This window comes from Eptatretus burgeri, chromosome 13 (assembly GCF_056783735.1).
Source record: "Eptatretus burgeri isolate ZD-2024b chromosome 13, Ebu_testis_v1, whole genome shotgun sequence".
Taxonomy (NCBI): domain Eukaryota; kingdom Metazoa; phylum Chordata; class Myxini; order Myxiniformes; family Myxinidae; genus Eptatretus; species Eptatretus burgeri.
The window spans coordinates 56,837,333-56,862,332 of record NC_140973.1 but is presented as its reverse complement, the minus strand read 5'-3'; the positions used below and the strand labels follow the sequence as shown (position 1 = coordinate 56,862,332).

The following is a 25,000-nucleotide window of genomic DNA, read 5'->3' as shown; positions in this document are numbered from 1 at the left end:
CCCCGCTCGACTGCAGTGAGCCGGAAAGGTAGGTGGCAATGCGGTAGTCGGTAGTGTGAATCTACCGCTGCCGGTAGAGTAAAACCGGTTCAACCAGGCGTTCCGAGGGCGTGGCTCCCCGGTAGTTTAAATCACGTAGCTACTTAGGTAAATTGGCTTTAGACAAACGGACACTCTGCTACGTGGTTGAGATATTGGTGACCACGGTCGGATAATCGACCCGCCAGCTTGCGGAGTTATCCGAGCGACGGCCTACAATTCTGGGGAGTCTGGTGGAGACGACGTAGTTTTCCCCCACCTATCGGTCGTTCTCGCCACCGACCCCTGGCCCACAACAATGTATATATATATATATATATATATATATATATATATATATATATATATATATATATATATATATATATACAGTATATATGAAAGACCCGCCTACATCTCTCTCCTGCGAATGGAGGGAACATTCAACTAAACCCAGGTGGCTAGGATTATATAAATAAATTGACACCTCCCATGCTCTTCTCGCCAAATAAGCTGCGTAAAGCAACCAAGAAGACCTACAAAAGGTAAGCGCTTTGCTGTTTCAAACTCTTCCCAGACTTCCTCCACAGCTATGAAGACATTCACACACGTGTGTATAATAATACACACATGAGAAAACCGATGCTAAACACCCCCTCAGCTGATTGAGGAGTCTGAGCCGCTGGGATGACGGGTTTCCTGCATCAAAATTAAGATACAGGCTTTCAATGACATCTTGGATGCTGCTATCCTGTCTGTACCTGTTTGTGGTGAGGATGTTTATGTCACAGAGAGATTCACTTACCTTGGCAGTGATATTTATGTCTCTGCTGCCTGTGAGCCAGAGGTCAATAAATGTCTGGGTCGGGCCTGGGGAGTCATGGATTCACTGGATCATGGGCTGTGGCACTGTTGATACCTCTGCTGGAGGACGAAAGTCTTCGTCTTCAGGTCCTTTGTGCTTCCATTCTTGCTCTATGGATGTGAGACTTGGACCCTGACCAGGGACCTGAGACGAAGACTTAATTCCTTTGGAACCAGGTCTCTTTGGAGAATCCTTGGCTATCGCTGGTCTGACTGTGTCCAACGAGCAGTTGCTTAGACTCAAATGAGATTTGTTACCTGCATAGTCCATGAGTGTCAGCTGTGGCTCTGAACATGTGGCTCATTTTCCTGACGCTGATCCTGCTCACCAGATTCTCTCAGCGAGGGAGCCTCGTGAGTGGAGTAGGCCAATGGGCCAACCACATGCCTCGTGGTTGCAGCAGGTTGATCGGCATCTCAAGGAGATGGGCATCTGTCTGGGGGATGTCAGACGGAGGCCCCTGGAGTACTGGCGGAAAGTGGATGCAGCGATCCGCTGCTTTGGTGTATGCTCCCATGCCTGACCTGACCTGATCCTCAGCTGCCGGACCGGTGGAATTGCTTATTGGTGAATCATCAGCGAAGGCACAGACAGCAATGCATACCGATGAGGCTCCCAAGCATGGACCATGTGCAAATGTCAAAAGTGGGGGGGGAGTTGGGGATTGGGGGGAGGGAGAGTTGGGGTTTGGGGGGAGAGAGTTTCTTGAGGTCAGAGGGGGCGCCTTATTGGGGGGCAGAGGGAGGGATAGAGTTTTTGGGGGTAATTATTGTGGTTTGGGGGGGGGAGATTTTGGGGAGGTGGGATCAGTTGGGGATTTGAAGAACAAAGCAGGAAGAGTGGAGTGGGGAGGGGGAGGGTTTCAGAGAGTTGGGAGAGGGGGTTGGGCTTTACACCACCCCCTGCTTTGATACAACTCCGCTTTGATCAGGCACATGGCCCATTATTTCCTCTTTATAAAACTGAATTCAGAATGGGATTTAAAAAATTCAATTCCAAAAGTTAAAAAAAAAAAAACAGATTTTAAATAATTCAAAAATTTTGGTTGTTAGACCATGTGTTTTTTTCGTAAATGTTTTACGAAACGTTTTCGTGTTTTTTTCGTAAACACCCTGGTATCCCCAAGACTTGTGGAACATGTGAGTGAAGTTTCTCCTCGATCTGTCAAGCCGTTCTGGAGAAGATTTTAAAGGTTTATTCTTCAAAAATATATGGCTGCCAGATCATGTGACATACGGGGTGAAAATTTACACCCGATATTGCCCAAGGCTAGTAGGTCATGTGCATGAAGTCTTCCATCGATCTTGTAAGCCGCTCTTTAGAAGAGCATTTTTAAAGCTTTTTATTTTCAATCCAATATGACTGCCAAACCATGTTGCATCATCAATTTAATTCCCTCGAACATTTTGTCCCTATATCACCTTCAAAAAATTTCATACTGATCTGATAAAGCGTTCGACATATGCAATTATGACGTCATGATGAGAGCACAGATGATGCCATCGTAATCAACACTTATTTCCCATGGGGAGTACTTGACGTGCTAAGTTTCAATTTTTTTTCCATTGCGTGGTTTTGGAGAAAAAGAGGTCCAGTTTTTCCTTTTTCCAACATGGCTACAACTTTTCCAAAAAGAGGTCCAACAACTATGGTGAAAATTATGTCAATCGCTCAAGCGGTTGCAGAGAAAAGTAATTTTAAATGGAATAAACCTGCAAAACGGTGGTGGAAGTATAATAATAATATACAAGAATAATAGTATAGAAATAAACAGAAGGAAATCAATATTGTACCAGCCTGTAAGGCTTCGCTACTCTAATCATAAAAACAATACTTCATTACAAGAGAGAGCCATTAGGGCCATCAAGCATGTCCAATGATTGCCAACCTATGGTTGTTTGTCCATGCTCGATCCTTTTTGAATGTTGATCATCAAGCAAGGAAGCAGCACTTACCATTTTTGAAGTGTTTGGTATTACTCGGCCGGGGTGCGAAGTTTGGATTGCCGACCTCCCAGACTCAGAGCGGACGCTGTAACCTTTACACTGCTGAGTCTGGTAAAAAAAAAAAAATTTGAGGGATTGTGAAGTTGGGAAAGAAATGCTAAATTGGTCGGCAAAAGATCATTAATCAATCTTACGTTTACGAAAGGCATCATATAACGGCCTTTAGTAAGTTGAATAGGGTGTGCAGGTATTTTTGAGAATATCAGTTCCCATGAATGTCTCAAGTCAAATGATTATTATGGATGCTTTACTTCAAAGTATTTGTTCAGACAATGCTTGTTTTTTATATTGATTCTATAATAGAGTACAAAAAAACAACATTTTGACAAATGTCTTGTTGGCCATCATTGTTGGTCCTGAATATAAAGTAACAAATAAATTGTTTAAAAACCTTGCCAGTGAATAGACTGCACCTGTGGTGACTTGTGGTGCGGTCTTTGCAGGTGGAGAACGAAACAAAATCTTGATTATTCTTTCCTTATGCTCTATGGTCAGAGCAAGGGCAAGTACTTTGTACAGGTGAGAATATTTTTTAAAACACTGTATGCTCGAGTAAATTTGTATTAATTTCCTTCTCCTTCTCGCCCAAAGTTTTTGGCAAACACAACGACTAATTGATCCATCAGTGAAGCGACGGGTAGGCTCTGCTAGTTTTCTTATAATAAAGGTTTGTTGAAAATTTGATGACAAAAACTCAAATGGTAAACTAGAAAACATCTTAAAATGCAAGCGGACAAAATACAAAAACACGGAAGCGATTACAAAACTGGCCGTGTCGTGCTGCACAGCAGCATTCGGACAAATAAGGTAGGGCTATTTGTACCTTCTGTGACTTTGCCCTTTGACCTTCTGACCCAATTATTAATTATTTTTCTCTGTATTTGCATAATAAAGGTTTGTAGAAAATTTTACGAGAAAAGCTTAAAAAGTAAAGCATTTTAAAAAATGCTTATGGCCTTGACAGACATACACACAGAAGCAATTGCAAATTCCTGTCTCCTGCTGCACTGGAGGATGGGATAATAATAATAACAATAATAATAAATACAATATTAATAACAATAATAACAAGAAAAAGAGCAATCAGAGATTGCAGACCCTCGCCAGGACTTCTTTTGAGTGGTGTATTTTTTATAAGTTTAAGGGTAAATCCAATATGGCTGCCAAACCATGTGACCTAAGACATCATATGTGAGAACATTTTGTTCCTCATGTACAGGCGGTCATACGTGTAAAGTTTTGCCTCGATCTGTTCAGCCACTTCAGAGAAGAAGATTTTTGAAGGTTTTAAAAAAATAAAACAATATGGCTGCTGAATCATGTGACCAATGATGTCATCAAATTTTTTTTGTGCACAATTTTATTCCTAGATGATCCTCAAAAAAAAATCACACATTCCCCATGAGGAGTACTTGCTATGTGCCAAGTTAAAATTTTTCCTTGTGGTTTCAGAGATACAGGGGTCCAAAGTTTTTCCGTTTTTCCAATATGGCTGCCACACCGCGTGACTTATAACATCATAATTATCATTAAAACATTCTACATGAGTAGTCGCACCAATTGTTACCCTCTCCTTCGGCGAGGGTAACTAGAAGGGCACTCGTTAGAGCGCATACATCCGCCACGCAATGTCTGATGGATGAGGAAATATCTGGCCCAATACATTTTTGAAATATCATGCTATATATCGATTTGGGCCCAATCGCTCGATGGTGAAGAATCACTTAAAAATTAAATAATTCTCATATGCAGATCGGATCTTCACCAAAATTGAATCAATTTGTCCTTGTCACACACCCAACCTGTCCACCAAGTTTCATCCAAATTCGTCCACAACTTTTTGAGATATTGTGCTGTATATCACTTTTTGCCCTATCTCTCAATGGTGAAGAATCACTTTAAAAATTCTTGTCGTCGGATCTGGATCTTCACCAATATATAATCAGTTGGTCCTTGTCACACACCCAACATTCCCACCAAATTTCATCTGGATCCATCAACAACATTTTGAGATATCCTGCACACAGACAGACAAACAGACAGAGAGGGGTGAAAACATAACCTCCTTCACCTGCGGTGGCGGAAGTAATAATTAATAAAGTGAGCAAACATCACTGAATACTTTGTGGTGAGATGTGGTGTCTCGTTACCAGTGGGCATAGCCGTGCCCATTGCTGCCCTGACTTTGAGATGCAGAAGCTGAAATTGCCTTTAAAGATTTCTCATATTATCGTGTTTGTGGGTTATCCTACTGTTGTCTCATAGTTAACTTTTGATGTCCTCAAGAGACTTCCAACTGGTGAGTTGGACAGAATAGCATTCTTCAGAAGGATGATGTGCTTTGAGCTGCATCAATCATCAATGTCACTGTGCATAACTATGATAACAGTTTGTAATTTGGTTTGATTCAATTTGGAATGATCCCTTGGGGGATGTTACTCATGAGCAGAATATTTATTTTAAATAATATAATTTCCTAATTTTTATTCCACTTACAGACCCGATGTCATCCCTTGAGGCCAATTGGATGTAACATATGTAGGTCAAGGAATATATGACAGCTCTTTAATTGCAAATTATAATGTACATTTAATATTGTTCTTCAAGTCTAAGGCCCATGACAGGATATATGGCATCTTGTTCACAAGAAATCTTTGAGACCTGTTACCAACAGCATCGACCTTTCACCAAGGTTGCAGGGTGCAATACTAAGCACCGGGTCTTGAGCCAGGCCTAAGGCAACATGGTAGAAATGGTGGCAGGTTCTCGAGCGCAATAGAATAATTGCCAAACACATCGACATATAAGCAGTTTCCACTAAAGCTGTCATTTTCAGTTTAACTCCGATACCGTGACTGTAGGAATTGATACCATAAAAATTAATTGTGATGCTCCGGGTTGTCCCGCACCGTAAGCTGTTGTTTCCAGCACGTTGGGCTTTGCGTGATGCGATTTCATTAGTGCCCATGGTTAATGTAAGGATTTGGTTTACCGTGCAATGATTATTACTGCTTGTGGTGAAGTTTTTTTAGTCTTTTTTTGTTGTTGTTGTTGGAAAAGATGCTTTGAGTGCAACAACATCTTTCACTCTGGTTTAATTACAGGCTGGAAAGGTTGAAAATTGTTTTGTTACCTCTGCCACCGATTATGGATGCTTTACTTTGGAGTATAACGGAGGTTATGTTTTCATCCCTGTCTGTCAGTCAGTCTGGCTGTCTCTTTGTTTTGTTTTTGTCTGTATTAGCAGAGTATCTCAAAAGGTTATGGACAGATTCAGACGAAACTAGGTGGACAAGTTGGATGTGTGATGAGGATTAATTGATTCGATTTTGGTGAAGATCTGTATCCGGGATCTGGATATGAGAGTTTAAAATCTTTAAAAGTGATTTTTCATCATTGAAAGATGGGGCCAAAAACGATAAAGATAAAAACGACAATAAAAACCAAAAATGATGGGGGCGGGGGGGGGGTGGGCTACCAGGCACGATATAACAAAAAGTTGTGGATGAGTTATGACAAAACCAGGTGGATTCGTTGGTTCAGTGACAAGAACAAGCCGATTCGATTTTGGTCCATTCCAGATCCAGATCCGGTCTATCATTGCGATACAAAGCGTGAACTGTTCAGCCTGGTGGAGGTATGCGCTTCACCGAGTGCCGATATAGTTACCCTCGCCGAAGGAGAGGGTATTGCATTTGGGTACGTTTGTTTGTTTGTCTGCACAGAACCTTCGTGTTTTTTCCGCCACTGCTTGTTGTACTGAGATGAAATTTTCACCATTGGTGCGACTATTCATGTAGAATGTTTCAATGATAATTATGACGTTATAGGTCACGTGGTGTGGCAGCAATGTTGGAAAGACTTCGGACCTCTGTATCTCTGAAACCGCACCAAGGAAAAAAATGAAACTTGGCACATAGCAAGTACTCCTCAAGTTGAATGAGTGTGATTTTTTTTTTCATGATGTCATAGGTGCCTTCGTTATGATGTCATGATTGCACATGTAGAGCGCTACATCCGATCAGTATGAAACTTTTTGAGGGTCATCTTGGGATAAAATGGTCCACAAAAATTTTTGATGATGTTATCGGTCACATGATTCAGCAGCCATATTGTTATATTTTTATTTTTATAAAAACCCTTCAAACATCATCTCTGAAATGGCTGAACAGATCGAGGTGAAACTTGACACATATGACCGCCTATCAATGAGGAACAAAAGGGTCACACATATGACGTCATCAGTCACATGGTTTGGCACCAATATTTGATTTACCTGAAAACATAAAAAATCTTCTTCTCCAGAACAGCTGGACAGATCGAGGGGAAACTTCACGTAAATGTTCCCCAAGGCATGCGTGTACAAGGTTGTTTAGGAATAATTTTATAAGTCACATGGTTTGGCAGCCATATTGGATTGAAGAAAAATATTAAATAATGTTTTCTCTGGAATTGCTTAATCAATTGACATGAGACTTCAAAATTGTGATCCATTAGTGATGGGGAATACATGGTTTAAATATCAACTAGATATGACACATGGTCTGGCAGTTTGAGGGTAGAGGAGTAGCAGCTGAAATGTGAATCCTATCCAGCCATGTTCCTCCTGATGATGTCATCTTTGCTTTTTCCTTGTTCTGGTTCCTTCTGATGACTCCAATGCAGGACTGTACCTATTTGGTCTTCCATTTGATCTGAATTGAATTTATTTTAATCCCATTCTGAATTCAATTGAATGATAATAAAAAAAACGTCATTGGTCAGGGTCAGGTGTCCGATCAAAACGGGACATCTTGGTACCCGGTCATCACTGCCAGCAGTTATAAAGTGGCAGCTCTAATTATGTCTTTTATTAATTACATAGCACACCAGTACACAAACGCCACACAAAATACACCACGCAAAACTACACAAACGCCACACAAAACAAGTCCTGGCGAGGGTCTGCAATCTCTGATTGCTCTTTTTCTTGTATTTCTTTTTTTTTTGATTTGTCTTGTTTGGAACAACTAAATGTACAAGAATTTGAAATACAAATGTCCCAAGTCACAGAAATGATCGAATCATTACCAAACAAAAATACTGTATTGTTTAAAAACAAACAAACAGACATTACAAAAGTATTGGAACAGCACACCCAGATTTAGAAAGAACAGCACACCATTCCAACCTGCATGTGCATATTTCCCCAAAATGCAAACTAGCAGGTGGCTCCAAAAGGTGTGCAGCAGATGCTGAAACTCAGTTGTGGTGAAGGTACAGCAAGGTAAACAACTAACTGATCTTCAACATTGAAATATCATTTGATGCCAGAGGTTTATGACATTACCATCATACTGGGTCTTCCTTAGTCGATTCGGAAGACGTTTGGGAGTTGAGATCATCAGGTCATGTCGATTGCCAAATTGAGCCATATTGCACCCAATGTATCCAAAAGTTTAGTACAAAGCGAGGGCAAGAGGGTCCCAATTTAGTACAAAGTGATGGCCTTAGGGTCCCAATGTGGTATAAGGCGAGAACAAGAGGGACCCAATTTAGGACAAAGCGAGGGCAAGAGGGTCTCAATTTGTTACAAACTGAATGATGACGACAAATCCATTCACTGGCTGCTTGATCACATCCTGTGGGTAATAGTGAAGACATTTACGTGGAGTGGAGTGGTGTTGGATGATCGGTGTGTGGGGGGTGGGGGTGGTGGTGGTTTGCGGTACATTTTGTAAAATGCATTGCACATTTCATCACGCTTGGATAATTCACATTAATAACGTTACTTGTAACTTGTAAGAGTACAACGTATGAATAAAGTTATCCTACATGTATAACACTGTGATCACCTGACATCACATATTGGCTAACAGATGGAACCAAGGTTTGACAGGTGTTTGTAATCTAATAAATAAAGGTCATTTTCTGTCTGTATGTCAGTCTGTGTGTTACATCAATCACGCCAAAACTACTGGTCCAATTACCACCAAACTTGGCACATGGTCCAAGTTCGACCTCGTGGTGAACATCGGCTACTTGGTTTCATCTGTAGTTGCGGGGGTTCAGGAGGGAAGGTCGATGAAAATTCTCTATGTAAATGTGTATCGTGTAGCACCACGTGGTGGTGGTGGTGGTGGTGGTGGTGGTGGTGGTGGTGGTGGTGGTGGTGGTGGCAGAGGATATTACAAGTCAGCTGTGGACATAACTTGCTTTTTTGCACTGTACAGAGAGTGAGAAGCCCCAAAACCAACCTCCACTAATCAGAGGAGGCAGGGGAAGTGGTGTGGGGTGGGAGTCTGGTAGAGAAGGGGTTGGGTGGGGGTCCAGAAGGAGGGGTGGGGATGCGTGGTATGAGGAAGGAGGGGTGGGATGAATGAGGGGAAGGGATTGGGGTAGGGAGGGGAAGGGATGGGAGTAGGGAGGGGAAGGGATGGGAGAAGGGAGGGGAAGGGATGGGGGTATGGAGGGGAAGGGATGGGGGAAGAGATGGGAAGGGATGGGAGTCGTGAGGGGAAGGGGTCAACGCCGGGCACCCCTGATGGTAATTATTAAATATTCTCTCAGTGTTTTTGTTGAGGCCACAATGACAGTTGTTCCCATTCTCTAGGGTTTTTCCTTGGTGTGTACAATGAATCAACTTCACACTTTGTATGATTTTTTCCGGGATGTAACATATGCACACAATATTATCACGTCATTGCCATTATTATTGAAAAAACAAACCGTTTTACATTTTCTTCAAAAAACTCTCCACTATCCTTTTTCCCCCAAAGTTAATTTTTTTTAAATCAAAGTCACCATTGGTGCTTCTCTTAACCTCAATAGCTTTTAAAAAATCAGGTCCATCCATCCATTGGGACCACACTCTGCACAGCGTCGGTGCTTCTGAAGCCGTCCCCAGGTGATGCACCTTTACTCTCATGGGCGAGTGAAGCATTAACTCCACAAATGAAAAGCTTTCCCTGTAATTGCCTTTTTATCCGAATACTTATTTTCCATCACGGACACTTTCTGAGTTGTCCCTTTGTCATTTCACTTTTCTCGGCCCTTTCTGCTCCCACCCGTCTTGGTAGACCATTCGGACTTGCATTAGCTCATCTCACGCATGGCGTCACTTCTGAATTCCAAGTCTTTCTTCACCTTACCTTATGTCACTGAATTATTTCCCCTCATTTTTCTAAAAAAAAAATTCCAGTCGATGTCGGCATAATCTGCAGGGTGGCCTGAAAGTCCCTTTACCCTCACCAGTAAAGCATTTGTTCTTAAACTCTTTTAATATACAGGTTTTATTGTGTAGTATTTCCAATAATTAATTAGTCATTGTATTGTTATGCACTCCATCATTCTCTTTGCACCACTGAATTCATCACCAAGTCCTCTTACACATCTTGTGGAGTCACCGGTGCGAAAGAGGCCACGACTGCAACGTGCAATTCTTCAATCGTCCTATACCGGTTTGTGGACATACTGGTCTCATTGATGAAGCCCCACAAAGAGTTGTCTGGAGTTAGATCTGGACTACATGGTGGCCGCGATGGAGTCGCTGGTGATGTTTGTGATCCACGTCCAATCCATAGTTTATGGAACGTTTCATTGAGATAGTCCTGAACATGTAATGCAAAATGCGCGGGTGCGCCGTCTTGTTGAAACAAGACACTTTAGCTATTCCTGCTCAGTAACATGTCGTGGTACCAGCCAGTTTCTTAACATATGCTCATAAGTTGCACCACTTACCGGTCCATCAAAGGATATGGACCATAAATAAATACCTTGAGTCATTCCTACTCGTATCATCATTTGTGGAGGATGATGCTCCAATTCCAATGTGAAATATGGATTTTCCTTAGACCGGAACACCACGTTTTGTGTCTTGAGCCTCAATAGATGGCACATTCATCCGAATGCATTAAAAAATATATTGCATGTTAAAAGAGTTCAAGAATGAATGCTTTACTGTGGAGGGGTAAAGCAACTTTCAGGCCACTATTATTGGCTTTTTTTCATTGTTATTAAAACACTAATTTTGTTCCAAATTCATGCTTCATAGTTGTCCCTTCATAATCGTCAATGGATATGGAAATGGCGGTGAGAAGAGTGGGGGTTATCTAATGAGGGTTTCACTGCACGTGCACCAGATGGGTTGGTGCCATCCTCGTTAAACACCGCACGTAGATGCAGTCTGACGGGATGGCACAGAGGTAGCACACTTCGATTCCCGACCCAACTATAAACCGCCACACCAGCGATTCATAGGTAGAGCATTATATCAATGAATGAGCCGTCCTTCGGACAAGATGTTGAGTTATGGATCTGCCTGCTGACATTGATTGCTGCTGGATGTTAAATCCGCCTGCTGACGTGCTGTCTTTCAGAAAGATGGGAAGGAGGGGAGAAAAGCAGCGAGAGGGTCCAAGTTTGGTACAAAGAGATGGCCGTCTATAGTAATAAACAAAATCTATATAATTGCAACTGTTCTGTGCAACGTTTCCCCCAAGTCTTCTCTTTCATTTCCATACACAAAGTGAGGCTTTAGTGGAAATTCAAAATGGTAATGCACTTGCTTTTTCTTTAGTCTTTCACTACATGGTGATTTCAATAAAGAGGGAGGAACACTTTGGAGAACATCCTGTGGAACATTTTCAGTAAACATGTCTGCAGAAGGTGACTTGCATCTTGGTGATTTCGCAAACAAAGCAAAAAACAAATTTCGTGTCATTATTTTGGGGGTGAGGGAGGAGGGGACGAGTATCTATAGAAATGGGGTTTTTTGGGGGTTTTTTTTGGTCTTTGTGCATCGGGGTCGGGAGGGGGTGTAAGTGTGCAAACTAAAAGTGAGAGAGCAGTGAGAGAAGGGGGGGGTGGTGTATGGATTTTCTTTGTAGTACTATAATGGTTCACTGAGATGACTTCTGACAAGGATTCCTTGGATACCTGAGTTAAATACCCCTCAAGCAGGTAGTTTTTTTTTTTTTTTGGTAGTTTGTGTTGAAGAATTTAATGTTTAAATTCCTTGTACGTACATTACATCTTTGCAAAATAGTTTTGTGGAAGACCTGAGAGTTAAAGGATATACTACAGCCTGTCAGCAGTTCTGAATAATTATTTGCAGGATGAAGTCAAACATGCTGCAGGTGAGTGAAGATTGGTACAATATCAATAAGGGACTTGGGAATCAAACTCGTCGTTTTCTTAACTCGGCCATGCACTAATCTTGCTTCTCAAAAAAATAAAACCACCTCAAACCAGCCTGTTTGAGTGCAGTGCAGTACCAAGGCCTCCCTCAACTTGCGTTTGGTGGTCTCTCGCAAAAATAGTCATGCGTTCCAAGTGCCGTTTGGTGGAAAAAAGGAGCTGTGGGAATTGACCCCATGCCAGCCAGTGCAGAAAGTAACAAGTCTTTAACAACTTGCTTGATTAAAATTACAGAATTTTTTTTTGTCTGTCCGACACATCCCCAGCTGGAAGATGACATTGTTGCCCGACCTAACTACCTGAGCATCATGCTGAATTTTGCAGAGCAACAGCCATCCGAAGATTGGCTCATTCTGGAGTTTTCGCAACTGGGATTCATTGGTAGGCAACTTCCATCATGTCTCAATGCTTTTGAGTGCTCGAGAAGGAATTGGAGATGAAGTAGTAATTTTAATTACTGTATCCACATGTTGTATGTGCTTGATGAGACTTGGACTCCATTGTGTAGTTCTCCATGCACACAGACTTAAAAGCATTTATCTGATGAGTGTTTTTTTTTTTTTTAGAAATTCCTATGATCTTTGACCATTGCAATTGTCTGGATGAAATAAACCTTGAAGCAGCAATCCTATCCCATCCTATCCCACTATATACAAAAAGGCAATGTCTGTATGTCCATTCCTTATGCTATCCAGTACAGCTTGGCCAACATCCACCAAATTTTGCATTCGTGCTTGGAGTACCCAGGGTAAAGTCATGGGCATTAAATAAACCCCTCCCATCCCCATTACTCCCCTGCTACAAGTATACGGAGACGACTTGCTATTTTTTTCCCCGTAGATGTGGAATAGTGTAAGTGGTTGAACCACTGACTCCTGCCTGTGGTAGTGGGTTTTGGGGATGGGTATACAATGCCAAATCTGAAAACAAATCCTCTCGCTCCTTGGAGGAAGCGGGTCTTGACGAGTTCCGAAAATTCCAACGATCAGGTGCTTAGGATGTTTCTTCAAATTCCACACGATTCTGCTTGTGTGTCCACAGCATTTTCTCAACGTCAGATGTATCCAAAATAACTTAACATTGAGTGTTCCAGGAACAGTCTTCTCTTAATGACTGTATGAGATTCACAGGCATCTCCTCCTTGGTTCCACCCACAGGAAAACTCTTCAAATCTACAGACCTTTCCCTCATCGTGGAGTTTTTCCTCATGTTTCACAAAGACAAGCCCATTGACTGGCTGCTTGATCACATCCTGTGGGTAAAGACTTGTAATCCAGAGAAAGATGCGGTATGTGGAGTGGTGTTGGGGGGTGGGTGGGTGTGTGTGTGTGTGTGTGGGGGCGGGGGGGGAGGGAAGGGAAGAGGGGGTGATGGTGGTTCGTGACACGTTTTGTAAAATGCTTTGCACAGTTCATCACACTTGTATCATTCACATTAATAACTTCACTTGTAAGAGTATAAGGTATGAATGGAGTTATCCCACACTTATAACACTGTGATCACCTGACACATCACATATCATTGGCTAACAGGTGGAACTGAGGTTTGACAGGTGTTTGTAATAATTCTTAAATATTCTCTCCGTGTTTTTGTTAAGTCCACAGTAACAGCTGTTCCCATTCTCTGGGGTTTTTCCTCGGTGCGTACAATTAATCAACTTTCACCTTTCTATGTTCTTCCCCGGATGTAATATTTGCACATAATAATATCACGTCGTTATCATTGTTATTGAAAAAAACGAAGCATTTTACATTGCCCTTCAAAAAACTCTCGAGTGTCCTCCTCCCCCGCCCCCCCAAAGTTTAATTTATATCAAAGTCACCATTGATGCTTCTCTTAACCTTGATAGCTTTTTAAAATTCCTTCAGGTCACCATCAGGTGATGCACCTTTACTCTCATGAGCCAGTGAAGCATCAACGCTACAAATGAAAGGCTTTCCCCGGAATTGCCTTTTTATCAAAATGCTTACTTTCCATCACGGACAGTTTCTAAGTTGTCCTTTTGTCATTTAGCTTTTCTCGGCTCTTTCTGCTCCCGCTCGTCTCGGTTGACCATTCGGCTCACCTCACACACGGTGTAACTCATGAAATTCCAATTCTTTCTTCACCTTCCCTTATGTCACTGACTGATTTTGTACCAAATTGGTACGTCATAATCGTCTCTCCACTGCTTGAATATGGAGTTGGTTTGGAAGAGTGGGGTTATCTGATGAGGGTTTCAATGCACGTGTACCAGATGGATCGGTGCCATCCTCGTTAAACACTGCACATAGATACTGTGTGGCCTGACGGGATAGCGCCGAGGTAGCACACTTCGATTCCCGACCCGACTATAAACCGTCACACCGGTGATTCACGGGTAGAGCGTAGTATTAATGAGGGCGCTATCCTTCAGACGAGACATTGAGTTATGGATCCGCCTGCTGACATTGATTGCTGGTGGATGTTAAACATACTGCTGTCTTTCGGAAAGACGGAAAGGAAGCATCCTGCACAAATTCCAAATCACTTGATAAACCTGCAGGGTGCATTGCTGTGTCTCGCAGAAATACAATGGATTTGGACACAGGTGTAGACCTTTTGGAGCAATATCCCTGTGGTTTATCCACACCACAATAATTTGATGAACCGGCAGCCACGTGCTGCATAGGCACGGAATGGAAGCGTGTATGCGCCTTGTTAACACCCTGGGCTTTGGAGATGCTGAGGCCTGTTTAACTAAATTACATTGAATACCTTAATTGGTTTGATCCACAACTGATGTTGACCCGTATAAGACGAAGTAAACTATGTAAATAAAAATTGCCTTGTCCTGAATGGGAAAGGGGATGATTGGAGATGGTTTTGTACAAGTTCCGTAACTGTGTCCAAATGAAGATTGGATTTCCCATAACCACAGATAAGCAGAAGCACATCCGGAGCATGCCCCCCCCCCACAAACCCCTGCCATCAAAAGCAATTGTTTTTTTTTTACCCTCGCCGAAGTATTCAGAGAGGGTATTGCATTTGGGTCCATTTGTTTGTTTGTTTGTCTGTCTCTCTGTCTGTTTGTCTGTTTGTCCACATAGAACTTTTGTTCTATTGCCGGCTTTGTTATTGCCGGCTGTATTGTGGGCGGAGATTGCCGGGTGTATTGTGGGCGGAGATTGCCGGGTGGATTGTGGGCGGAGATTGCCGGGTGGATTGTGGGCGGAGATTGCCGGTTGGATTGTGGGCGGAGATTGCCGGTTGGATTGTGGGCGGAGATTGCCGGATGGATTGTGGGCGGAGATTGCCGGGTGGATTGTGGGCAGAGATTGCCGGTTGGATTGTGGGCGGAGATTGCCGGTTGGATTGTGGGCGGAGACTGCCGGATGGATTGTGGGCGGAGATTGCCGGGTGAATTGTGGGCGGAGATTGCCGGTTGGATTGTGGGCGGAGATTGCCGGTTGGATTGTGGGCGGAGATTGCCGGATGGATTGTGGGCGGAGATTGCCGGGTGAATTGTGGGCGGAGATTGCCCGGTGGATTGTTCGTGGAGATTGCCGGGTGGATTGTGGGCAGAGATTGCCGGGTGAATTGTGGGCGGAGATTGCCCGGTGGATTGTTCGTGGAGATTGCCGGATGGATTGTGGGCGGAGATTGCCGGATGGATTGTGGGCGGACATTGCCCGGTGGATTGTTCGTGGAGATTGCCGGATGGATTGTGGGCGGAGATTGCCCGGTGGATTGTTCGTGGAGATTGCCGGATGGATTGTGGGCGGAGATTGCTGGGTGAATTGTGGGCGGAGATTGCCCGGTGGATTGTTCGTGGAGATTGCCAGGTGGATTGTGGGCGGAGATTGCCGGGTGGATTGTGGGCGGAGATTGCCGGGTGGATTGTGGGCGGAGATTGCCGGTTGGATTGTGGGCGGAGATTGCCGGGTGTATTGTGGGCGGAGATTGCCGGTTGGATTGTGGGCGGAGATTGCCGGGTGAATTGTGGGCGGAGATTGCCGGTTGGATTGTGGGCGGAGATTGCCGGTTGGATTGTGGGCGGAGATTGCCGGATGGATTGTGGGCGGAGATTGCCGGGTGAATTGTGGGCGGAGATTGCCCGGTGGATTGTTCGTGGAGATTGCCGGGTGGATTGTGGGCAGAGATTGCCGGGTGAATTGTGGGCGGAGATTGCCCGGTGGATTGTTCGTGGAGATTGCCGGATGGATTGTGGGCGGAGATTGCCGGATGGATTGTGGGCGGACATTGCCCGGTGGATTGTTCGTGGAGATTGCCGGATGGATTGTGGGCGGAGATTGCCCGGTGGATTGTTCGTGGAGATTGCCGGATGGATTGTGGGCGGAGATTGCTGGGTGAATTGTGGGCGGAGATTGCCCGGTGGATTGTTCGTGGAGATTGCCAGGTGGATTGTGGGCGGAGATTGCCGGGTGGATTGTGGGCGGAGATTGCCGGGTGGATTGTGGGCGGAGATTGCCGGTTGGATTGTGGGCGGAGATTGCCGGGTGTATTGTGGGCGGAGATTGCCGGTTGGATTGTGGGCGGAGATTGCCTGGTGTATTGTGGGCGGAGATTGTCGGGTGGATTGTGGGCGGAGATTGCCGGGTGTATTTTGGGCGGAGATTGCCGGGTGTGTTGTGGGCAGAGATTGCCGGGTGTATTGTGGGCGGAGATTGCCGGGTGGATTGTGGGCGGAGATTGCCGGGTGGATTGTGGGCGGAGATTGCCGGTTGGATTGTGGGCGGAGATTGCCGGTTGGATTGTGGGCGGAGATTGCCGGATGGATTGTGGGCGGAGATTGCCGGGTGAATTGTGGGCGGAGATTGCCCGGTGGATTGTTCGTGGAGATTGCCGGGTGGATTGTGGGCGGAGATTGCCGGTTGGATTGTGGGCGGAGATTGCCGGGTGTATTGTGGGCGGAGATTGCCGGTTGGATTGTGGGCGGAGATTGCCTGGTGTATTGTGGGCGGAGATTGTCGGGTGGATTGCGGGTGGAGATTGCCGGGTGAATTGTGGGCGGAGATTGCCGGGTGGATTGTGGGCGGAGATTGCCGGGTGGATTGTGGGCGGAGATTGCCGGTTGGATTGTGGGCGGAGTTTGCTGGATGGATTGTGGGCGGAGATTGCCGGGTGAATTGTGGGCAGAGATTTCCCGGTGGATTGTTCGTGGAGATTGCCGGGTGGATTGTGGGCGGAGATTGCCGGTTGGATTGTGGGCGGAGATTGCCGGGTGTATTGTGGGCGGAGATTGCCGGTTGGATTGTGGGCGGAGATTGCCTGGTGTATTGTGGGCGGAGATTGTCGGGTGGATTGCGGGTGGAGATTGCCGGGTGAATTGTGGGCGGAGATTGCCGGGTGGATTATGGGCGGAGATTGCCGGGTGGATTGTGGGCGGAGATTGCCGGTTGGATTGTGGGCGGAGATTGCCTGGTGTATTGTGGGCGGAGATTGTCGGGTGGATTGCGGGTGGAGATTGCCGGGTGAATTGTGGGCGGAGTTTGCTGGATGGATTGTGGGCGGAGATTGCCGGGTGAATTGTGGGCAGAGATTTCCCGGTGGATTGTTCGTGGAGATTGCCGGGTGGATTGTGGGCGGAGATTGCCGGGTGAATTGTGGGCGGAGATTGCCCGGTGGATTGTTCGTGGAGATTGCCGGGTGGATTGTGGGCGGAGATTGCCGGGTGGATTGTGGGCGGAGATTGCCGGGTGAATTGTGGGCGGGGTTAATGCGGAAGAGCGACGTTTTTTGTGTTGAATCGTTTTCTGTGTGACGCCGGAAGTTGATTTTCTGAGCAGGAAGTGATAATCTTCCTGTTCCGTTAGTTGTTGACGCGCAGTGTTGTACCTCTCGTTCTTCATTGTTTTTCACCAGAAGTGTTTTTAAAACATCATGTGGAGGTGATTTCTTCCTCTTTTTGGTGGCAGAAGTGGTTATTACAGCGCGGCGACATTGCGCTGTTATATGATTGACTATTCTGTCCTGTGTCTTCTGTCACACTTATGGCCGCGTACGTCCCTTTGATTTGAGGGCTATAAATATAAATTTGTCCAACGTCACACCTCTTCCCATCATGCATGCTAATTCACAGTGTCTACATTTAAATTTTATAAATGCAAAATTGTTTCATCATTCTTTACCTTTAACTGCCCCCAGCCGCGCGATATCGAAGTATTCGCTTCTTGTTTCATATGTATTAAGGTGTATATAACCGAAGATGTGGTCTTGGAATTAATGTCGGCTATATGCATTGAATTGTATTATACAAACACAAGTTCAGTTCAGGTGAAATTCTAACCATGCTCATAGGACCAAGGCCTGTTATTGGCTTGACAGTTAAGGTGGCTAACTAAAGATGTCAGGGTCTTGAGTTTGAGTTCCTGTCGTTCCGTTAAAATGACATCAGCTGGGTTGTCTCAGCCGGTCATCTTTCTGAGATTGGCAAAATGAGAACTAGCCAATGAAAAACTGCCTCTATAGTCCTACTTGTCTGAAAACATGCAAAGGGTGGTTCTTCTTCTTCTTCATAGGACTGACAGGAGGAAGACTGAGGTGTGTGTCAGTGGTTGTTATGTCCATATGCGGATTTCAGAAAGTGGAACAGAGTCCTCCCAGTTCTCAAAGTATCAACCTCAGTTTCAGTAACAGATCATGAATCATGGACCAAGGTGTGAATTTTTCTTGTTCTCAAAGTTTTGTTTCGAGGACTCATTCAGGATCGTCATTGAGCCCTGGATAGCTTCCAACTGCAGTTCATTTGTAGTAATATTTCCTCCACTACATTTCCCAGGGATGGGTTTTAAGATCTCAGTAAGGTTCTTCATCACTCTCGTAGCTCCAATTATAATTGGTGCAATTTTGGCACTCTTCAGTTTCCAAGATATTTTCACTTCATTTGTTTTAGATCCTGGTATTTGTTCATTTTTTTATTTCCACATTTTTTAGGCCAAGAACTCGTTACTGACACCTCAATTAGCAATGCCGTCATTTCTTTGTTTGTACCCAAGTTCAAAATGCAGTCGCAATGCTTTCATGTTTTCTATGTTCACGTTTGATCATTAGGTCATACAAGTAGTTGCAAAAAAATTGGAAATACCTGCGTAAATGAAGGATACCAAGTATATTGAAAGCAAAGCGGGTTTCCACACAGGTGTGGCCCATGGGTTAATTAAGCAAATAACATCCCAGCATGCTTAGGGGTCATGTATAAAAATGCTGCACAGGCCTGGTTGTCTATAATTATGGCCAGCATGGCTGCAAGAGGAGAACTCAATGACTTTGAAAGAGGAGTAATTGTTGGGGCCCGTTTGGCAGAAGCTTCAGTGACAAAGAAAGCTCAACTTGCTGATGTTTCACTAGCAACGGTGTCAAAGGTGATGTCGGCATGGAACTCCGAGGGATAGACAACATCATATCAGCAAAGGGCAACAGTGGGTGGAAGCACATAATCCAGGATCGTGATATCCGTACATTAATTTGAAGTGCAAGGCAAAGCAGGCGAGCAACTGCAGATCAATTGACTGTAAATTTCAACCTGGGGCACGAGCAGCCATTTTCATCAAAATCAGTCTGCTGAGAACCCCACAGAGCGGGATACCATAATCGGGATGCAGTGCACAAACCTCTCATCACACCTGGCCATGCATGTTTGCGAGTCCAGTGGTGCAAAGAGCACAGGAAAAGGACTACCAAACAGTGCAGAAATGTGATATGGCCAGATGAATCATCGTTGACCATGTTCTCGACAAATGGAAGAGTGCACGTGTGGCCAACCCTGAGTGCTTGGTTCCAACAGTGAAGGGTTCTGGTGGTTCTGTATTGTTGTGGGGCGCATTTTCCTGGCATGGTTTGGGTGCAGTCATTCCCTTAGAAGGCAAGGTCAATACCAATCGCTACTTAATGGAACTGAGTGATCATCTTCAGCACATGTTGCAGCATTTCTTTTCTGCCAGGAGGGGTGTCTTCTAGGATGACAATCCCCCCCATCCACAGAGTACTTGTGGTCACCCATTGGTTTGATGAGCATGACACTGATGTGATATATTTGTCATGGCCTTCTGAGTCACCAGATCTGAACCCAATTGAGCATTTATGGGATATTCTGGAAGGACGCCTGAGACGGCGTTTTCCACCTCCATCAAACAGGTGTGAGTTGATTGACTTTCTCATGGAAGAATGGTGCCGCATCCCTCCTGCAGAATTCCAGACGCTGGTGGACTCTATGCCAAGGTGCATACAGGCCGTACCTGATGGCCCAATGCCCTATTAAGTAAGCTGTGTGTGTTGTTGGCTTAACGGTTCAGGTGGCTGGCTTAAGATCTTAGGGTTCTGAGTTTGAGCCCCTGTCGGCCTTTGAATTAATACCGGGTGGGGTTTACTCAGCCTGTCATCCTTTTGAGGTCAGCAAAATAAGTACCAGTGTTCTGGTAATAGAGGGCATAGCAGCATTGGCACAGCTGCGCTCCCAGAAAATGATGCAACCAGCAGCCACAGGCCACACATGAATGGCATTGACCCGATTTAGTGAATTTTTTTGTTATTATTTATTTATTTTATGTTGAAGGCTCCAGTCATGGACTAGATAGTCCTCATCGAGGCCAGACCTTAAATAAATAGAAATAAAAGAGAGAATGCAGAGTGAGGAGTGAAATTGAGTTCGTAAGAAAAGTTTGTGATGATTGTTTGAATAGTGTATGACGTTTGTTTGCAAGAAGAGATATTAAAGCTTGCCTGGAAGTTATAGTTTGAGTTAGACAGAAAGCAAGACGAACAATCCTGACACGGAGAGTGTAAGATGTTTCCGGGCACCACTTTAATGCTCCTAAGTCAGAACGATAGTCTTACGCTGAGCAGTTGCTGTCTACAACCTATAACCAAAAAAAACAGTCTAACTGGATGGGTGTTTTTTTGGAGACACCATCTCCTACTGGATGGCTGTTGACTCCCTAAAGGAGCTCATCCGCCCTTTAGCAGGTATTGTTTTTAGTCCTGCAGGGTGTCACAGGTCACCCTCTCCACTGGTAAGCCAGTGAGGGAAGTCAGTTTAGTCGCCGAATACCTGACCATGCAGCAGGTAGCACTGGGTTACATGTTACCAGTGGCAGTCAAGAAACCTGACTGGCCTGACCTTGACTTTACATTGCCATTTCCATTTTTTTTTGTCCACTACCTGTATGTGAGCTTCACTTCCTTGTTTTCAGTGATTGCTCTTGGTTCATGTTTCCAGGAATTTCCTGGAACTAGGATATTGAAGTTTTTGCAGATGTGCAAGTGGATTACTCTCCACACTTTGTTGTGTCTTTGTGTGTACAGCTGTCCTGACATGAGTGTTTTTTTACATCCCGATAAGAGGTGACTCATACTTTCTCTTTCTCCCTTTCAGAACCAACACTTGTCCGATTGACTCATTTCTGCCATTTTCTTAAAGCCATTGGTGTTGTGTCCTTGATCTTTGGCATTTATTATGATCGTTCTCCATTCCAGTTCAGCTGACCTCTTCTTAGCCATTTTAATGACCCTTTGTCTCTGCCCAATCTGCCCAAATCTTTTTTTAAAATCCCTCCCTGCTCTTTTATCATTCTCCCAGTTGTCGGTGTATATCTGTTGGTATTTCATTTTACATTTTTATTTTGCCTTTTTGGTAATCATTAACCTCCGCCATCGAAGATGGACGGAGGTTACTGTTTTCACCCCTGTCTGTTTATTTGTTTGTTTGTTTGTGAACAGTATTATGGAAAAACTTAACGGATTTGGACGAAACTTGGTGGGGGGATTAGGTATGGTCCAAGGATCATGCCATTAGATTTTGGACTTGGTCCAAAGTCCAATATGGTGGCCATTTTGAAAAAATATTTGAATTTTTGTTTTTGCATTTCTACATGTTCTAAGTGATTTCCAACCCCCCAAAAAAAAAAAATTTTGCAACTTTTTTCAAAAAAATTTCGATTTTATTTGAAAAATATTTGAATTTTTTTTTTTTGCATTTCTACATGTTTTAAGTGATTTCCAACCCCCCAAAAATAAATTTGTTAGAGGAAAAAAAACAACAAATTTTGCAACTTTTTTTTCAAAAAAATTTCGATTTTTTTTTTTTTTTTTGCATTTCTTCATGCGTGTCGATCTAGTTTAGTTTATTCAATCGTGGTTCAGTAGAGTCTGATCCGTTTTGACCTACAATGAATAGGATATCAGGTTCACTTTAGTGACCCAGCAGTATTGGCGGCGGAGGTTTTGCACTCTACCGAGTGCTCCCCCTCTAGTTTGGGGCTGTATTTGTTGCTGTTTCGGTTTCATGTGCGACATCTTCTGCTCGCACCTGTTTTTGGAATTTTTTTGCTATGTGGGTTCGGGATACCTTTTCTGGTTTGCTATCTTTATGTCTCCTTGCAAATTGGATTTGGTAGTCTGTTGAACTTTTCACGTACTCGGCCAATCTGACAGTTGTTATTCTGTGCACTTGCTTGATTTCCATCAGGCCACTACCTGAGTGGGGTTTTTTTTCGTTTTTAGTGGGGTTCCCTTCAAAATAGTTTCCTGTACTCTTGATACACCGCTTCCATTTGTAAACAACTTGGGAGACTGGTCATGAGCTTTTCTTAGCAACCTCCTTCAGTGCGTTGGACACAGCTTACTGGGAAAGGCATGTCTGCTGAAAGGCAGCCTTTCAGAAGGCATTTTGTCGTGGAAAACACCATGAAGTCACAAGGTGCCACGAGCTATGTTGAGTTTGTGTAAAATGTGAGTGAACAGAATGTCACTCCATAATTGTTTAGTCACAGACATTATGGGTAGCAGTAATCCATGGAAGAAAAGTGATGTGTAGCCCAGCACATTGTCGTGTTGCAAAATCCACTTACGTTCTGTAAACAGAGATCGTGATGTTTGCATTGCATGGTGTTGATGAGGAGGGTGAGGGCATCATTGTAAAGGAGAAGACCGATTGTTTGGCCTATGGGAACAAAATTGTGACGAAATATCGACTTCCCATAAGATCTTCCAGTTCGACATTTCGTCCGTCATGGTCAAGCGACATCCACAAGGAACCTTGGGTCTTTGTTTCAGGGGTCGAGCAAGTGCATCCACATTTCATCCCTTGTGATAATGCGGTCAAAAATTGTTGGGTTGTTATCCGCAGCCGATTGCAGCTCTCAGAAAGGTTGCTTGGCTCAGGTTGTTGAGGATTGATCATCTGGCAATGTCGCAAGAACAAAATGTGTAGCCACGCAATACATTTCCAACTATTCTTTAAGTATTGCTCAGCAGGAATCGGATGAGATGACCAACATCACAGCCATAGTACTTTCATTGGCAGCGGTCACTGTGGGCTAGTTGAGAAAAGGCCCACACAGACTCCTCATTGCAGCTTGTGAATGGTTATCCAATGAGATGGTCCTCTCCAATCATTTGCACCCCTCATGGTATATATATATATATATATATATATATATATATATATATATATATATATATATATATATATATATATATATATATATATATATATCTTACTCTCACTCTCTCCCCCTCTCTGAAAAACAAAACAAAACCTTGAGAACAACTAAACTTTACAGCTTAGTCCTTGAACTGTGATCCCTTACTAAAACGAAGGTTGATATTTTGAGACCTGGGAGGACTCCAATGACACGCATCGGCAAAAACAAACATGCATGATGCAACACTCAAAACATCCGTTCCGTCAGCTGTGGATTGAACCTGCAATACCTGTGCCAGATGTTTCTGTTTTTGCGAAACACTTTATGACTGCACGTTGCTCAAACTGGGACATTTAAAGTGTTCCTCTAATGACTGATGCCTAATGATGCAGAGTTTCTGATTTATATAGAATTGGGCTGACATATGCCATCTATCTCTGAAAGTCACAATAACCTTGCCTGTTTCTGTTCAGACGGCAGGTCTTGGACATTTTCAATAAGTCCTAATATATCTATGGATCTGTACAAGTACAGTGTATGTGTATATGTTTTCATGTCTGTATAATTTTCCTCCCTATCCCTCCATGCAGAAGCACTGTGAGCGGCAAAAGGCAAACCTGCGAATCCGTTTCAAGCCATCGCTCTTCCAGCATGTCGGGATGCATTCGTCGCTCTCGGGGAAAATCCAGAAGTTAAAGGTAACTGAACCGACTGCGATGACCGACGTCTCCGACGAGGCCTTTAAGTACTTGGCACAGGTTGTACGTTGCCTTTGGTGCAGATAGCGTTGACTTTTTCTTCGTGAATTTGGAATCCCAAAGAATCTTGGGACTTGGAACACACAGTTGCCTTTTCCTCCATCTATATTTCCTTGTGTACAAGATGGAGCTCGAGTTTTATGGAACGATGAAAATAACGAATCATTTATCATGGCTTTGAGAATGAGCGGAAGAATTGGGGTTTGAAAAAAAACAAAAAAAGCTCCTTGAAACCGGAGGCCTCTGCGCAGTGTCTTCTCCAAGTGCTGCCACTGATATGCATTTGAGACTGGGATCAGTGCATGGAAAATACGAACCTGAAGGAATAACCCCGTGAGGAGTGAAAATTGTCTGCAGCCTTGTGGCTCCATACTTCTGCGGTGGTCGGAAATGAAAATTCAGTTTTTATTTTAACTGGAGATCTTTTCATTGTGCTCAATACATAAATCAGTCTGTGGACGGGCTGGCAGGGTGGCCGAGAGGTACGCATACTCACTCGCCTCTAACCTGTCTAGCGAGGGTTGGAATCTCGACCCAGATGTTTCACAGGCGGCGTGATTCATCAACGTGTGTGCCGTCCCTCGGATGGACGTTACACTGGCCATCCTGTCTGCCAGCCTTAGTTGGTGGACGTTAAAGATCCCCACAGTGTCCTTCACAAAGAGTAAGCAAGCTATCACCGGCATTGTGAACAAATTACAATGACTATTATGTTATGATCTCGTGCAGAAGCAATTAATGGCATGAGAATAAAGAACTAGTCATGCTGGTGAA

General features: G+C 44.0%; 1 protein-coding gene across 8 annotated transcripts in view; it reads left to right on the top strand.

Annotated features, from left to right (window-relative positions):
• LOC147014537 (alpha-1,3-mannosyl-glycoprotein 4-beta-N-acetylglucosaminyltransferase B-like) overlaps positions 1-25,000 on the top strand; it is a 209,970-nt gene that overhangs the window by 134,125 nt on the left and 50,845 nt on the right. For all 8 annotated transcript variants that reach the window (XM_085852560.1, XM_085852555.1, XM_085852557.1 and 5 more), the window contains 4 exons: positions 3,333-3,408; positions 12,333-12,447; positions 13,224-13,354; positions 24,059-24,166. In XM_085852560.1, coding sequence (XP_085708686.1) covers positions 3,333-3,408; positions 12,333-12,447; positions 13,224-13,354; positions 24,059-24,166 — 430 coding nt within the window. The remainder of the gene's footprint in view (positions 1-3,332; positions 3,409-12,332; positions 12,448-13,223; positions 13,355-24,058; positions 24,167-25,000) is intronic.